General features: G+C 35.6%; 1 protein-coding gene across 1 annotated transcript in view; it reads left to right on the forward strand.

The window, feature by feature from the left end:
- LOC134541582 (ER membrane protein complex subunit 6) overlaps positions 1-17,991 on the forward strand; it is a 33,016-nt gene extending 15,025 nt beyond the window's left edge. Inside the window, exons 2-5 of the mRNA XM_063385108.1 lie at positions 4,480-4,640; positions 10,776-10,868; positions 12,012-12,031; positions 17,838-17,991. Of these exons, the coding sequence (XP_063241178.1) occupies positions 4,480-4,640; positions 10,776-10,868; positions 12,012-12,031; positions 17,838-17,868 (305 nt within the window). The 3' untranslated portion in view covers positions 17,869-17,991. The remainder of the gene's footprint in view (positions 1-4,479; positions 4,641-10,775; positions 10,869-12,011; positions 12,032-17,837) is intronic.

Consider the following 17,991-nt stretch of genomic DNA (forward strand, 5'->3'; position numbering starts at 1 on the left):
AAGCTAATGGTTGACGGTGCAAAGCTTTTGAAAGATTACAAAGACCTACTTGCTATACTCGTTTGTGATATGAGTAGTTACGAGTGTATGATGGGCAAATGTGTTAAATGTCCAGGAAGTGAAGCCCTAGTATCTCTGTTTGATGAATTTGAAGAAAGTGATGCCATCCCAGACAACATAATTTTTCAACAATGGACCACAACAGATAGAGCTGAAATGATAACTGTTATTCAGCCAAAAGAAGAATTCTTTCTGTCCCTTATTGAAAAACTTGATTCACTTAAAACTCATCATTTTATAGCAAAGATTCAAAGTCAGCATTTGAGAGAGAAGAAGGAGAAACTTAACGAAACGGAGTGCATTGTTCTTGCAGACTTCGCAGAAAACTTTACATTTGTTATCCAAGACGAGATTCAGAGCTACCACTGGGTAAATCGCCAAGCAACTGTTCATCCTTTTGTGTATTATTACAAAGAAAACGATAAACTTCTAACCCAATGTGTTTGTGTAATCAGTGATCATTTGGACCATAACACAACAACAGTGCATACATTTCAATCTCATCTTATGAAACACTTAAAAGACACTGTTCCTTCGGTTCAACATATAATTTACTTCTCAGATGGATCATCAAGTCAGTACAAAAATAAGAAAAATTTAATTAATGTCTGTCACCACAAGAATGATTTCGGTCTTAGTGCTGAGTGGAATTTCTTCGCAACATCACATGGAAAAAATGCATGTGATGGTGTTGGAGGAACAACAAAAAGGGAAGTAACAAAGGCAAGTCTTCAAAGAACAGTCAAGGATCACATTCTTTCCCCTGAAGATATGTATATGTACTGTACACAGACTATTAAAGGTATCAAATATATATATGTTAAAGAAGAGGAAATTACCGCTCGACAAGAAGAGTTGAAACCTAGGTTCGACAACTGCCAACGGCTCCCTGGAACACGAAAATTTCACCGCTTTGTTCCTCTCACCGAGATTATAAAGAGATGCTATGCAACGTCCAAATCAGAAGAGTATGAGGATCTTCCAGTTTCAACCAAGTCCATCCCCATGAATCTTCGGAACAATGACATTATCGCCTGTGTGTATGACGAACAGTGGTGGCTAGGAGTCATTGAAGAAGTTAATTTTGTGAACAATGATATTTACGTAAAATTTCACAACCCAGCTGGACCTAGAACATCATTTAAGATGTCATGTGCAGACAGAGTGTGGGTGCCGCTTAAGAATGTGTTGAGGAAGCTCAGTCCATCAGAGCTATCCACAGCAACTGGACGTTCACACAACATTTCAGCATCATTATCTGAAGAAATTTCAATGCTGTTTAACAAACATAAGAAATAAGGTACAAATTAAAATCGTAAATCATTTGTCTGTTTAAAAATGTGATATAGAATGACTGTTATAATTAATATTTTTGTGCATAGTATACATGTGTTTTGGCAACAAACTTTAGTGTAATACTTTTTATGACTTAGTACAGCACTTACAGCATATATATAAAATAATTAAGAACGTATATAAAATTACTAGGGTTGCTTTTATTTATGCAAATAAATAAAAAAAATTACGAGTTTGGCAAGGCTGTAACTTCCGAACCAGTTCAATCTCAAAGTCTAAATTTTTACAGGAGTTATGTACCATGGAGTACTTAATTGTGTGTAAATTTAAGATTTTTAGATAACTGCCCACCAGAGATATTAAGCCGTAAAGTAAGCAAAAATCTGAAAAAACTGGTTTTACAAAATTGTAAAAAAAAAAGTATTGAAGTCTCACACTCCAAATAATTTGTATTTACTCTACTATTACATAAGCACATCCATAAATATTTTGAAGCCCAACAGATACTGCCTTCACTCTTAAAAAAATTTATGAAAATGCAAATTTTTGCAATTCTAAGGCACAAGTTCAACCTTTAAAGTTGGCAAGATTGAGTGATGTTAAAAAAATGGTTTGTCATCAGAATTGTAGCTTAAAATGTGCTTAACCCCTCAGATTTTGTTTCATCATGATATGGCCTACCAGAGCCAAGATATAGCAATGTAGCTGAACCCTTGTAAATGTAAAAATTGTCGCGCCCCATGACAAAAAAATGGCTGCCATAATCAAACTAGTGAGAATAAAAAATTAACTGTGTCAGTTTTAAATTGTCAATACATAATGTTAACAAGGCTCAAAATATCAATTTTTTAAAATTGATGAAGCTTCCAATAAATTTTTTTTTGGACCACTTCATATGGATTGACCCATGGGCGTCCTTGGCTTCAGCCGGGGTTAGTGGCTGGTCAGTGAACTGGGCTGAGTTTCCTGGAAAGGCTGGAGAAGGAGGGGGTAGTGGAAAATGCACTACTGTGGGAAATTAAACCAGAGATGTGCCAAAACATTGGTTAAGACGACTCGCTCTGGGAGAACGCCGAGATAAGCCGTCTTGATCACGGCTCGGAGGAGAATTACAGGCGACAGACGTGCACTCAAACAAATTGATACACAGGCTGACTCGCAAAAGACTTAGTAAAATCAGATCTAGGGCTGGGAATAGGATTGGAGAGTCTGGCCTGAAAAAGATTAAATAGGGGTGTACAGAGAGTGGAAAAAGTTTTAAGTTTTTAGCTGCAAAATGACTGGTAAAATTTGACGTCACCCAAAGTGCTCCTCTCAGTCGCTTAGACCGTTGTTGCAGATTGCCACCTCTTTGCCCCGATGGTACCACCAGTGCGTGTGCGGGAAGTAAGGGGAGTGTGGGCAGAGATAATCTTGCGAGCCGGATTACCGTCGTATCGGGAGTATCGCGCGGATCGCAAGTCGCGCAGCTGCCGCGGGAGCAGCATAGTGAGTGTGGCTGTGGGTCGCGAGACGTGCTCGAGGCGCGTGCTCACGGACGCTCGCGGACGGACACCTCGGCCGACGCCGGACGCAAGCACGGCGAGGAAACTTCTCAGGTTCATCTTCTAGTTCCACGACGAGAACCCAGCGGTACTCTGCGGGACAGTGACACCCAGCGGGACAGTGACCCACCTGCGCTAGGCTTGATCCCCCAGGCCACGAGGCTCGAACCCCTTCTTCCACCCATCTGAGCAGCTGGGACTTCAACCACCACCGACGGGATGAGCCCCAGCGACGTCAAATTATTTTTCAAAATTCAAATTTAAAATTGTGCCAAAAAATTCTAATTGGTGGCACAATCCATACGGTCTTGGGAAGGAGTGCTTTTTCATAAATCATCACAGGGACTAATGTGTTACAGAATATCACTGATACAGCTGCAAGCTTATCTTTACACATATACAAGGCCTATCCTATGTTTATCTCAGAGAAGTGTGTTGTCAGGTTTTGACTTATGTTTATCTGAAGAAAGCAAGGTGGGAAAAAATCCAGATTTGGTTTATTTTTAGAAAACCTGGTTTAAGCACTACACAGATTTTACTTAGGTAATAACTGAAGAACAGTTTCAGGAAACAACTAAGTTTTGAAAAAGAATTTTTCAGTTTAAACTAGTCATATTGTTATCCTTTACCTCTATTACTTTATGTCCCAAGGAGTCTTGAGGGAAGTAAATACTATAAAATATAACTTTAATATTGTATCACAGTAAACACTTGAGCAGCGGCATCACCCGACTAACTACTTCTTAACTCTTATAATTGAAGGAACATAAGCACCTATCACACCTTTGGAGTCGTCCTTACCTTGCCTGGTCTTCTCACAATCATGGCTGACCACTGGACGAGGCGAAATGCGGCAGCAAGAGACACATGGCATGGCCCGGCTCCATCATTTCGGACCCCAGAGAATTCCTCTCTAGGGTGTGGCCCCTGTATTTGAACCTCAGGTCTGTGTCCTTGTTGACAATCTTTTTTTCCTTATTCCTACCCCTTCTTTTCGCAACAGTGGCCGGGCCGGCCTCTCGACAAGGCATGCGTTTCTGATCCTGTTGACCACAAGGTTACTGCTGCCACCACTTGTTAACGCTGGCGTTGGATTGAGGCCGGCCGCCTGTGCGTGTCGTAACAATATGCATAGTTTTTAGTTACTTTCCTCCAGGGTTGGCTGATTTAAAACATGGTTTGAAAAACTAAATGTTTTTTTTTAAATAATGTACATATTTAAATAGAATATCTTAATTTTTTTAATGAAAGGTCTAATTCCTCTCTAATAACAAAAGTTTGGTCATTAATGTATCTTGTGATTCACAGGAACAAAATATAATATACTAATCAAGATAAAAACCACTTTAAAACCATTTTGGTTTAAATCAGCCAACCCTTTAGGAAAGTAACTAAAAATTATGGATATGCCTAGCTTACACTAACAAATTCTTTTTCAATACTTAGCTGTTTCCTGAAACTGTTGTTCAGTTACTACCTAATGGATATCTGTGCAGTGCATGAATGGTGACAGGTGAGCTACTGTGGCCGTGCTTGAACCAGCTCACGGCCAGGGGGCTGGAACCGTGTGTGTGTGCAGAGATTGTGGCGTACAGCGAGGCGGCGGTGAGGAACAACGCGGCTGTCGTGGAGTACTGCAGGACGTCGATGGCAGCGCTCAGCGGAAGCACGGCAGGCCTCCTGGGGCTCACTGGCTTCCTCGGCTTCGGGTTCTACGTGTTTGCCGTCGTCGAACTGTGGGTACGTGTCCTGTCTGCTCTCCTGCCTGCGTGGTGGCAAGGCAGAATGACGGCGGAATCAGGACATGTAATTTAGGAACTAGTGGGAATATTAAGCACCCCACTCCACACTCTTGGGCCAGCATTAGTGAATTGAAGCTACGCTGCAGTTTTCCTTGTGATGAAAATGACAAAGAGTTTTCTCTTTTAAAATTATATTAAATTTTTTAAGATTTGTATAGGCATGCACAATTGTTTGTCTTTATTTTTTGATGTTAATATGTATGTTTTTGAACACACTAACATGTGTGCATGGCCACCACACGTTTTAGAAGTGAAAGTTCACACTTCATTGATCAACTTGAACAATAAAACAATATATTCAGTATTTTAATTGAGTGATAAAACTAAACAGTAAAGTGCACGATGGAAGTTCTTACTCGAGGCTTACAATTGCAACAAACTTGGTCAATAGAACACCTGAAAAAATTCTTTTTTTGGACTGTCTAGTTTATTTGTACCCTGACACTTTCCCTTTCATCACTATTGTGCACCTTTATCCTGGGCATTGCACTTTTAGTTACTTTCTAATGAGTCATCACCTAGATGTACCCTATTGGTAGGGACAAGATTTTATGGTTGTTTTTAAGTCAGTTAGGTTTTTAAAACTGGGGGTTTCTGTGGTATTGCTTTTATTTTTACACATTGTTTTTATTCATGAATATAGTGTATTAGTTGACATATACATATTTATTATGTTGTTGTTTATTCTTATCGTTCAAGTCAGTTATTGAATATTTTGTTTTATCGTTCCAGTGGATTAATTAAAGTGTGAAGTTTCACTCTAAAGCCATTAATGGGCACACATCCAATTTTTTTATTTTTTTTTTTTTTAAAGTTTTGAAGTACGTGTAATCTTTGTTTAACCAGGCACCGTCACGACTTCATTCTTTGTTAGCTGAGGCCTGATGTTATAACTGCTGCATCTCTGGTTTCGTAACATTTCCACCGAAACCACTTCAGATCACATGCTTAAGTATGTGAGTTTCAGTTGTGTAGACCCTCTTTTGAGAAGGTAGGGTGTGAATCCAAGTCTAACTGACTGCGTATGTGACTTGGTCAGTTGTACCATTCTGTTTTCCAATCCTTCATCCAGTAATCGTAGTCGAAGAAAAATCTAAAGAACATTTCTCAATACTTTGCACCAACACATGCTGATACTTGTTAATCTTTTCTCTTGTGAATTGAAGTCCATACAGTTTTAGGATACTGCAGCCAGCAGCAACAGTGTCAAGGAAATGTTAGGTGCATATCTATTGGTTGGGTAGGAACAATTTGAATCGGCTACAGTTGACTGTTACATGGCAAATAATTATAAGAGGTGTATTTCACAAGCTAGCAGCTCATGTTATCTTTTTTGCCTTGTCTCTGTTGGTTTTAAATAACAACTGAAAAACACCTATTTGAAACTACTACACAACCTTTTTAAAAACTATTACAAAAGGAAACAGTAAGAAATTTAATTAGTTGTAATAAAAAAGTCTTATTTAATTTGGAAAGTAATTCTGATAAAATAAAAATCCTTATTAAAGAATTAAATTAAAATAGCTTTCGTTTCAAACACTTAAACTGCTATTTCATTTGGAAAGAGGTTGTAACACTAGTAAAAGCAGCAATTTTCATACATTACACCAATCCCTCACTTAGAGCGACTAATGCATTCCTAAAAATGCTCGTTATTCAAAATCACGTGTTCTGAAGCATTAGTCTCCATAAATAGCAAGGCTAATAAATTTACTTAACGTGTTCCAAAATGTGTAGGGAAATATTTACCTAATATAAATATATAGAATAACACTCAATGATAAATATGTCACACCATTTATATTTAGTATAAGCTTACCATTGAATACTTAGTATGACAAATATGACACTGTGTAATGGGAGATAGGTGATTATGTGCTTATTGTCAGTCGGCTGGTTGGCTTGCCCGTCCGGGCGTGACCTTCAACTCACGTCACGTACCCTGTTCGGATATTTACATTTAAATTTTTCAGAAATTAAAATGCTCTTTTGCTTATCACCGCTTGGTTCACATCAATCCAGGCAGGCCTGTGATTTTTTTTTTTTCATTGCAGCAGTCATTTTAACATTCTTTTCCATATGAATCATCTCTTCATTTCTGTTCTGGTGTCTAATATCAAATATATTCCTGCTAGTACAACCAACAGCATCAGACTTATATAAATGTTTGATAGAGTCCTTATTTCGTACAATTGTGCGCACAGTTGACTTGCTTAAAACTAAAAGTGTGACCAACATAAGTATGGTATTCATGACATTCTGCACGCCGTAATACTTCTAGTTTTTTCTCAAATACTTGAACACGAGGAATTACGCTCTCACTTGGAAGCCATGATTCCAACTGCAGGTGCTTGCGCACGTACAGTTACCGGCAGACGAATTGGGCAGATGTTGCTTTGTGTTTGTGCGTGCGAGTTACCTGCCACTGGCTAGACTGAAGTTCATCACGGCCCGGTCTGTGGCCGGGTGACAACGGTCCTTTACACTCAATAGCTGCAACTGAATTTGCCATAGCTGATGTTTGTACAACAGCCAATAACGTAGTCAGACCTGCACGTGCATATCTTCCCTCCTCATATAGCTAACTGTATGTTACGGTACATTTGTAGTTTATTGAGTTGAAGCAGACTTTGTGGCATCATGTCTGACTTTTTTTTTTGCCTGTGGCAATTTATTGCTAACTGAAATTTACAGACGTGTTATTCAAGGCTGGGGCAGTAAAATTAACATCACACTAAATTAATTTTCACAATTTGAAGATGCCCTAAGTAAGGTATTGGTGCATTTTAAAAGACTTGCCTCTTACATGTATTGTATTTCATTAAAAATTATAAGTAAACCATTTCATCTACAATAGAGTCCCTCTAATCCTAAAACATTGGGACCAAGATTTGTTCAGATTAGCTGAATAGTTGCAAGAATGCAACAGCATGTTGTAAAATAGAACTATATAAGTATTAAACAATCACGTAACAGCTAGGCCTGGGCAGTTCCCTATTTTTCAGTTTTAGTTTTGATTCCTTTAAAATACAGACCCAAAAAATGACTTTTGAAATCTTTGGTTTTGGTTCCGGGTATACTTATACAATACGTTTCTGTTACTTAATACTTCATGATCCTTAATATTAACATAACAATTATCCTGCAGGAAACTGGAAAGGTAAACAAACACATTATCTCATTGTCACCAACACAATATAATAATATTCGAAAAAGGCATGTGGGATTAAAGTTTATCGGTCACATCGAATTTGGGGAGAGATGGGAATCACGAGATGCCATCTTAGTTCCTACAATTTTTTGCCATAATATTGTCTGGTTATTTTTAGTCTTCATTAAAGTAAAATATAGTTGAATATAATTTCTGAAGTTTTATAGCAACTAGCGAGTACCCGGCATGCATTCCAATGCCATTCAAAGAAAGACAGAGTTATTGTTGTAACTCTTTTTATTGGAGTGCTTTTGAATACACAATATTTTTTGTTTTTCCGTCTGATGCGTACACAAATAAATCAGAAGTTTTCCGACGGGTGAGCAGACAACATACAGCTGTCCATGTGAGAAGCATGGATTTTCCAAATGTAGTTCACACACTTGCAGCAATTGTCCTGGTGCTTTGTTGATGGTCACTGCAAATGCAATTTGTACTGGAAACTGCAAACTTTTGAACTTGAATGGCATGTCTGTCAGAATTATTGGGATACACTGCAACAGTACATTTTTCAATTTTTCATTAAAAATCAGTGATATTGTTAATCTTTTTCACTGAAAGCCGAGTACCATTGCAAAGTTCTTCGCAAACTTGTTCATTGATGCATTCCATGGTTAGTATGTAGGCACTTCAGAGTAAAGTAGTCTTTGCAAACATATCATCCTGCATATTGAAAATTTCCATGTAATATCAGCTTCCCGTTGCTTGTCTGTTTCTGAAGTTCGTGATGCCTCTTTCTTTTGTGCTTGAGGTGTAGATCGACCAATCACTTGTCGTTTGGGTGGCATAATTGATTTGACAGCAAAACTAATGCTTTGTGAAGACTATTACAAATTCACTTGTAAAGAGAAAAGAAAATGTGAGTGATATCATTATCTAATGTTGACCTGCAATTGGAATTTCACAATTGACACCACTTATCTCAGACACGAACTTAAATGTCACTGTTTGTATTAGATTCAATATAAAATACATAGATTTTTTGAAATGACTTCATGCCACCGATTCTAAAATGGTTGTACTAATTTAGAAATCTTCGCAGGTGTGCACAAACACCAAAGTTTCAATGCAATTGGATGAATGCTTTAGGAATGCATGAGGGGCAAACAAACAAACAAACATTAATTTTTATATGTATAGACTGAATTTTACAAACATTTGTTTGTGTGATCTCAGCTTTAACAAAAGCAGAAATTTAAATAGTAAAGAAAAACATTATGGCACAAACACTGATGAAACCAATACAGCATATTTCAGTTCTTCACACATGCTGGTTGATTTTACGATTCATGGCCTATGTTAAAGGCCAACTACAATATAAACAAAGTGTTGAATAAAAAAATATTGTGTTTTATAACAAAGTAGGTATGATAAATTTTATACTTTAAAAACAAATTACATTTGAATTTTAAGAAAAATATAATTTAGTGCTTAAAATTGTGAATCAAAAATGAGATTGTATCTTTGTAGTGTAGAATTTGATGCCAGAATTGATTAAATCTAGGCTAAATTCGGAATAACACAGAAACAGCGTGAAAATAGCATGGTCACACATGCCTAGCAGAGAATTCGAAGATACATTTGCACACAACACAGACAGCAGTTCTTTATTGTTGTAAAAATTTTCATTTTCAAGTGTTTGCATGTTTGCATTTCACCTAAATTCAAGCATTTGATTTCACACAACCATGTAGTTTTGAACGACTAGGAATTAATACCAAACAAAGACTACATTTGAATTAATTTAATTTGTTATCTTTGAAATGCAAATATCAAAACAATCACTATATACGCTATGCCACTGATGTAGTGTTTATCTGTGTATGCTGATTGCTAGTGCATAGGACGGATAAAAGTTATGAGTTTGATAACTTTCTGTGTGCCGTTTGCGAACTGTTTTTCTGTGCATGTCCTATTTTCTAACAGCAGCAGCGGCTATCTGTGTACATTCAACTTCTGTGCATCTGTGCTGTGTGCATGCTGTTGCGAAATAGCCCGGCCTTACTTAACCAATCTTTCTTTACAATAATTTTTTGAGTTATTCAAATTAACTTGAAATCAATTTTATTGTGATTTCACCTAAATAATAAATGACTCAGCTGAAATATCATTTGAAAATTTATGATTTGACTCTACCTTACTGACCATTCTTACTCAATTTATTTAGGCCTACATATTTCAAGGTTTGAGGTTAGCTTTAAAATATCTTAACAAAATAGTTTTAGGCTAGTTTTCTGCATAATTGGGTAATTGTTCCTGATTGTGTATCCAATTTATATCCAAGTTATATAATTTTATTTTCACAATTAAATATATTTTCATTTTGTTTATTTAACTGCTTACGTTATTTTAATATTTTATGTTTTAATACAGTTGGATATGTTACACAAAACAATTGCACCAGGGAACAATGATCCTCAAGTTTTATGGTACATATATTCAGAAAAAAATATTTTGGTAATTATACAGATTTGCATCACAAATGAAACGAATTCCTTTCTTTATTTTAATATTTTATTTTAAAATACAATCATGTGGATACGCAATAAGAAACAATTACCAATAATTGGGTCACAACATCAAAAATTCTTTTTAAATAAAAAAAGTCAAATTTTTTTGAACATTTTTCACCCTAACTTGTTTGGATTACTGGGAATTCAGTGCATGTTTAAATTAAATATCTATGGATAGTTCAGATCGTCTTATCAAGATTTTATGTAAAAGAATCACAATAGAAACTTTTATTGCAGTATAAATTTATTATTTACATTGGTTCACTTTTAATATTGTTGTCTGCACCAAATATGTAGGGACATCTGTATTTTGCAAAATATTTACCTTTTTTTTTTGTTTGTTGAACAGGCGTTGCTGCTCTTTAAGGCGGGATCACATTGGAAAAAATATTTCATCAACAGGAGAACACTGTTAACAAATGGTTTCTTTGGTGGTCTTTTTGTATCCTTTCACAGCTGTACTGCTGAAATGTTCACAATTTAGTATTCAGGCACCAGGTACACCAGGTATTAGGGTTTTGAATAGCTGAACTATGAGATCAAGTATAAACTTTTTCGTAGTTTTTTTTACTCCATGAACAGTGGGTGCATCATTACTCAATAACTTCTCATTCCATTTAGCACTTTTTTGTAAGTGTATCACTGATTCTGTTTCTTTAGGAAATATATAATCCACCTTGTTTCTAAATTTAATACATTTTTAAATGACTCCTTTACTGCCCTTAAACCTTTTTTGTGGTTACTTTTCCTTGCTTGACTGTACTTAAGTATCTCTTGGGCATGGAGGTCGTAAGTCCAAAATCATATACTAAAACTAAATGAATAAAAGTATTGAATTTAATTTTTCATTACAAATCAATTTTGTTGGAATAATTTATTTTAGAAAAAAAAAGTGGCAGCGGGCTTCAAAAATTCACATGGTAGTCTGCATGTGGGCCACAGGTTGCATACCACTGTTACAGAAAAATGTGAGACATAAATAAGGAAATCTGAAACCAATTAGGAGTTTTTAGTACCACCAACAGTCAGATTGTTGATAATGGTGCGGTTTCTGACTACTAGAGACAGCTACAAATATTAAGGTTTATCTTAAGAATTTCTTCTCCAGTAAAATTATACATATATTTATATGTATTTTTTTAATTACAGCTGCTTCACAGCTAAACTAAGCCGCCATTTCTTAAACTGCGTTAAGTTTTGAATTATTATTTGGTATTATGGGAGCTGAACATCCCACAGTATTGGTAACTGCCTGTATTACTCACTAAAAGCTACCGTCTTTTCCTTGGAGCACTGGATGTCGCCTTCCCGTCGCTGCTCCCGACCAGGGTAGGAAGCTCGGCTTCAGCAGGCGATTCGTGGAAAGAGTGACATGTTGGACACACTCGCTTGCGCCGTGCGATATGTGTGGAACCAATGTGACACTTGTGGCTCCGCAACAATGTTGCATTCCACATGTTGCCGAAATGTGGCCGTAACGATGCCTCAGTCAGTACTGGCTGTCTTTCAATCACTTTGCTTGCGATGTTTTATTTTTAGTTTCCAATCAGTATTCCATTTTCTTTTACTTAACCAAGCTCTGTAGACATACGTGCTGTTCTGGACGTATCCTTTTATTGGTGTATTGGTATTTTTCTATTTACAGGTAAATGTGAAAATTATTTTCAAATGTATATTTTGTATGTGTGAGAGTTCTGTCATGTCCACATACTTGTTTAAACCATCAAAGAAATTACAGAAAAGCTGTAATCAACAATAGCTGTTAAGATATCAATATGCAGTGTAAACTCTATATAACGACACTTTACGGACTGAGCATTTTTCGGCGTTATAGAGAGTGGTCGTTACATGGAGAGAAATAAAAGATATCATTTTACTATTCTATAATAATATGTATTTACTAATATAGTCCACATTTTACACACAAACATTAATATTCATACAAATAAGAACACTTGTTGCGTATAGTCTGTTATTTTTTCTTTGTTTTTCCATATTGTAGATACGGTAGAGCGGCTAAATCCAAACCGTCTTCCAACATCACTGATCTTTTCTCCCACCACTATTGAGCGTATTAATAAAACTTTTTCGTCAATACACAAAGATTTTCGTTAACTCGCCATGTTTACAGTTCGAAAGTCTGTAAGCAACTGCGATAATGATAACGTGTAACAAATCGACAAAAGTCTAGTGACCAAGGTAAATATGTGCAAGTTCATCATACAAAAACAAAAGACAAAATTTCTTAGAATCTCTGGTACGTCAGTCGAAGTAAACACGTGCTAGATAATACAACAACAAAACAGCAAACAAAAGAACGTACACAGCTGCAGTTCTTTTCAACTTCGGCAACTTATAAAGTACTGCTTAATGATTTATAATGCCGTATTGTTGTTGAATAGTGTGAGCGTGATGCTATATAGAGTGTATTATTGTATAGTAAACAAGGTAAACGAACCAAAGTCAAGCAATTTCAACATTTTAAGGAGTTTGTCGTTAAATCGAGTGACATTATAAAGAGTTTACACTGTATTTTGCTGTGTTGTGACATACAATTAGGATGTAAGATGCCCATTAGTCCTGTGGCTCCCCCTTTTTCAAAAGGGGCAGTCGGCACACGTCCCCACACACTAGGACAGCGTCTCCTCATCATAATGGTTATTTTAATCTGTTTTTTACTTTATCCTTCAGTGTATGAGCAAAAAACTTTATTGACCTTTGAATTATATTCTCTTTTAAATCTTAAGCTAGAAACATCTAAGAAAAATTGCAGGCTTCCAAAAATGATTTTTAAATAACTTTTAATAAATATCTTAAGTTTCATCAAACTTACAACTTTTTCTACATAGGGACTGAGCGGGTGTAATTTTATAAACATGTTATCAAAAACTCGGCAAACACCATATAATATACAACCTACATAATAAATTTATTTTGTATAACAATCCAACCTTTGTTTATTAATCTTACGCATGTAAGAAATTACTTTGAGTTTGAAAGCATACCCAACTTTTTGTATTTAAATTCTTAAACTATGTATTATACAATTATTTTTAAAATACTAAACAGATGATATGTTTTATAATCTTATTTTTGTGTAAACGCTAAAAAATCTCTAAGCATCCTGTGAACACTCTCTCAAAACAACCTCTTTTTCAACTAAATGATTTTTAATAAAGATTGCAGGCTTTCACGGCCATTGTCTGCATTTTCTTGGCTTCTGCGTGTATGCCGTGTCAGATAATTGTCTTGCGACGTTTTGGCAGTCATTGCAGCTGTCATCATCAGGTAGACTAAGTCCAGACTTAGTCTACCTGATGATGACAGCTGCAATGACTGCCGAAACGTCGCAAGACAATTATCTGACACGGCCTACAACCAGAAGCCAAGAAATGTAAATGATTGTTGGTAAATGGCCATTAATTTATTCATTTCAACAGTTACTGCAAAAACATGTGTCTCTTAGTAGACCGGGTGACGGGGGGACAAAGGTACAGAAAGTTTTTCAGCTGGGTAAGGTACCTTTTATGTAAATTATGCATGCATTTTCTTTGGTAAACAACTAGCATCAAATCATGTGTTTCGTTCTTCTGTGATAGCTTAACTACGCCTGATGTCACTGGGTTCGAAACAGTTTATCTTCGAATCGGCCATGAGGGCTGGGCACGCTGACACTTACTTGAATTTTTGTTGATTAGTGATAGCCTCCTGGTAGTTGGCAAGGCAGCCAAAATCACGGCTGCAACCCGAGCTCTTGTATGTTCGGACCACAGGCAAAGTCAGGAAGTAGGCTTCACTTGAAAGTCACTCGTAACGAACTGCCGATACCGTTTTTTACCGCTCCCTTGCATGTTTTTAGCACTCCCGAGCCACATTACAGCTGTGGTGTAGCATAATTCAGTGCTTAGCCAAACAGTGTCACGTAATTCGCAAATTACATTCAAAGGCCCTCAGTCTTAAGCTTACTCTGGTCCAAGCATTACTTCGCTCGTACACACGTGCATGTACATCTAATCGCCACGGCTACTTGACTGTAAGTCTCACATCCCCCGCTGCCCTCTCTTGGTGCTGTGGAGTCACAGGTCACTGACCACGCCAATCAAATGCAAGTTCAACATATTACTTTAGTAAAACATTAATATAAAAACATGTAGTTATAAACACACCAATAAAAAAATTATTATTTACGAAAATATCTACTGTGTCTAAAACTTCATAAATACCAAGTTATAAGTTACTATACTTTCATATAAAACTTGGAAGATCATTCCAGAAAGTCTGTCAGTCGTCCCAACTCACACTTTACAAAATAATACCAAAGAAAAAGGTAACTGCCAAAACATAGAATCTAAATTAAATAAATACAAAACTATGAATATGAAATTACATGAAATACAAGCAAAAAAAAATATATTAAATTCAGCAAAATATTAAAAAAGCTTTTAAAAAAATAGTGTGTGAACTAGTCACAGACCATTAAAAAAATTACAAATTGTTTCAAAAATGCATTTTCAAAGATGTGATTGCACATTCACCTAGTTACATGATTCAGATCAGCGACTGATCAAGAGTTCTGACCGCCCGGCGCCCTAGGCTAATTATGAGGACGCGCCCCCGCCAGGTGACAAGTCAGTGTTTGTTTTACGCACACTTTTTAAAATTTCAAAATTTATTGTTAAAATCAGGGAGTCCCAAGCTTTTCCAGTTCACAGCACATTTAGTTTTAGTGTTTTGTCTCGGTCTAGTTGAAATATGTAGGGTAGATGCAATGATGCTAGATTAATAGTGCATGCGAAGACACTATTTCAGCCCCCTCCCCCCTCCCTCAATCCTTGCGCTCTAGGCTGCAGCCTAAGGGTTAATCAGGCCCTGCCTCAAATGAAAGCAGAGTGCTTCGTTACTTTTTTGTTATTTGCTGTTTCTGACCCAATGTACGTTATGGATTGGTGTCTTAGGATGTGTGCAAGGTGAAAGTCAGATCCAGCCAGGGTGTGGAAGTGGGGGTGCCAGGAAAAAACCATTCTTTGCATGAGAGAACTGATGAACTTAATATTAACTTAGGGAAGGTGAGATAATCAGTCATAACGCCTGCTGCCTTTGTGAGAGCATCAGTGCTGTTTGCTTTCCTGGAATTGCATTTACACAGTGTGATTGTTATCTTGAAATTGAAGTCAAACTAATAGGCAATCACAAGAATTGTTTACAACACAGCTAAACTTGTAGGCAGATGAAAGTGGCTGTATAGTTTGGGGTGCTGTGTTGTGAAAGCTACATTAAAAAAAAGTATTATAATTAAATTAAATGATTGAGGGCTGGAGATTAGAAGAAAACATACATTATGTTAGCTTTGTAGAGTTGAGTCTCTGAACATCTGATTTATGTTATGAATTAAATTGATATCTTTAGTCTCCAGCAGGATAGAAACATTACTCTCTGAGCATGTTCCATCTTTTTTAATGAACAGTGTAATGACTGTTGAATGATTATGGACTATTTTTATTTTAAAGTTACAAAGAAGACATTTGTTAGGTATTTGTATTTGTTATGTAACATGAACCAGTAATAGTTAAAAATAAATAAACATATATGTCCATGGACTACAACAGAAAACACAGTCACTCTTTTGCCATGGACATTAAAAGAAGTGAACATGATAATTGAAATATTATATTTTTCGATAGGCAGGATCGATCCACCTCCTCATTTGTCACAGTAGCAGATATCTTGTTGCATTTATTTATGACAAAACATACGTTAGGACTGACTCAAAAACTAAACCAAGAAGTGTTTATTATTTAATAGAAAATGTGCTGCAAATGTGTTCATAAAATTGCTGAACAGTTTATGTGTCGACTGTTAACAACCAGAGTGGGTGAATAACTCAGGTTTAAAATGTAAATTTTAGCTCATTTCTTCGTAATTTCACAAATAAAGCTTTTTTATTTGCATTTTAAATTAAATTGATAGGATTTTGTGGTTTCAAAAATGTCCTGTCCCTAAAGATGAGGAGACGGAATGCTAATGTGCAGCTCCAATGAGCCAAAGCTACATTCCTTATTTTTTTTATTGACATTAATTTGTTTTAGTGTTGACTTATTATCTTTGAAAGATTTGTGCAATGGGAGTGCATGACTTGATGTAAGCTTTTGGACATACGCCATTGTTTAGCACATGTACGTCTGTAGAAGAAAACTACAAAAAAAAAACACAAATGACAAAAAACACAAATTAAGCAAAAAATTGCTGTTGTCAGGATTTAACATCACACAATACTCCACAACAGGAATATGGTCAACAAACAAAGAAAACAAAGAAAAATGTACTAACAGAACGAAAAAAAAACCCACAAATGATTAGTGTTGACTTATTTAAACTACACAAATTTGCAATCATTCCTTACCTGTGGCTCGAATGGAACTCCTCGAATCAAAAGCCTGCACATCCAACTGCACTACGTAGGGCGGCATGGCTCAATCACCGTAGCCCTCAGCATTTGATTTATCTTAAACGAGATACATGAATCTCACACATATTCATAATGGTTTTTAAAACATGATATATTCAAATAAATTTATTGTATCCAGTCTTGTTGAACCTACTTTTATATATCCAACCTGTATCATTGTTTCACAATTTCATTTTTTTAACAAAAAAATATTTCAGGTTTACTGGCATGTATTAGCCATTTTTGTTCACATATGTAAAATAAGTTTTCAGCAGACACCGATATTAAACCATGATAGTCTCACACAAATATTGACAAAATATTTTATATATAATATAAATATATTTGTTACATATATTTATTGGCTATGTGTGTGTTGTTTCATGGTAATTATACTTAAATTAAGGACATTTTAAAAATATTTTAAAAACTATTCTTAGTACAATTATTTTTTTTTCTCCATTAAATTCCACATAGGTAATGTATTTTTTGGTAACTCTGCATACAGAATAATTCAAACATTAAAAACTTGTGTGGCCTTCAGATTAGCTTCAACAATGATATCTGGCCCTTAAAAAGAGTTTGGTCATCACTGATCTAATAGTTTATGTTTTTTATAGTCTTCCAAGAAGAAATTTTCAGAAATATTCTTAATACCATCTAAAGTAATAAGTTTGTTAAGTGGTGTTTGAATATTGTAGAAGTAGAAATTTTACTGAACTGTTTTGAAAATTGTAAATTTAGATCAAATTTATCCTTTTAAATACCACATAAGATATGCAATGGTATTTATGTTTACTTTATCTTTAAAAATCATAGACTGAATTTAAAATGCAATTTAAGCTCTGAGGAAAAATTAGCAAGTTGTTATAGCTAATATTAGTTATAGTTATAGCAATAACTTCTTGTTAGTTAATGTATTCCAAAATCATATTATTAATTTTCAAGTTCCTTAGCTGACTTCAGTTTCATCTATGGAATGGTGCATGTTTACTAGAAGATGCTGTGGTGTCCGAGAATTGTGTTTTATTGTTATTTCATAAGTTTCTTGTAAGTTTTTTTTGTGTCCGGTGTCGTAAAAGTTACTTGTTAAATAAAGATTTAAAGTACATTATATAAA

The sequence above is a fragment of the Bacillus rossius genome (genome assembly GCF_032445375.1).
Source record: "Bacillus rossius redtenbacheri isolate Brsri chromosome 4 unlocalized genomic scaffold, Brsri_v3 Brsri_v3_scf4_1, whole genome shotgun sequence".
In the NCBI taxonomy this organism is placed as follows: Eukaryota; Metazoa; Arthropoda; class Insecta; order Phasmatodea; family Bacillidae; genus Bacillus; species Bacillus rossius.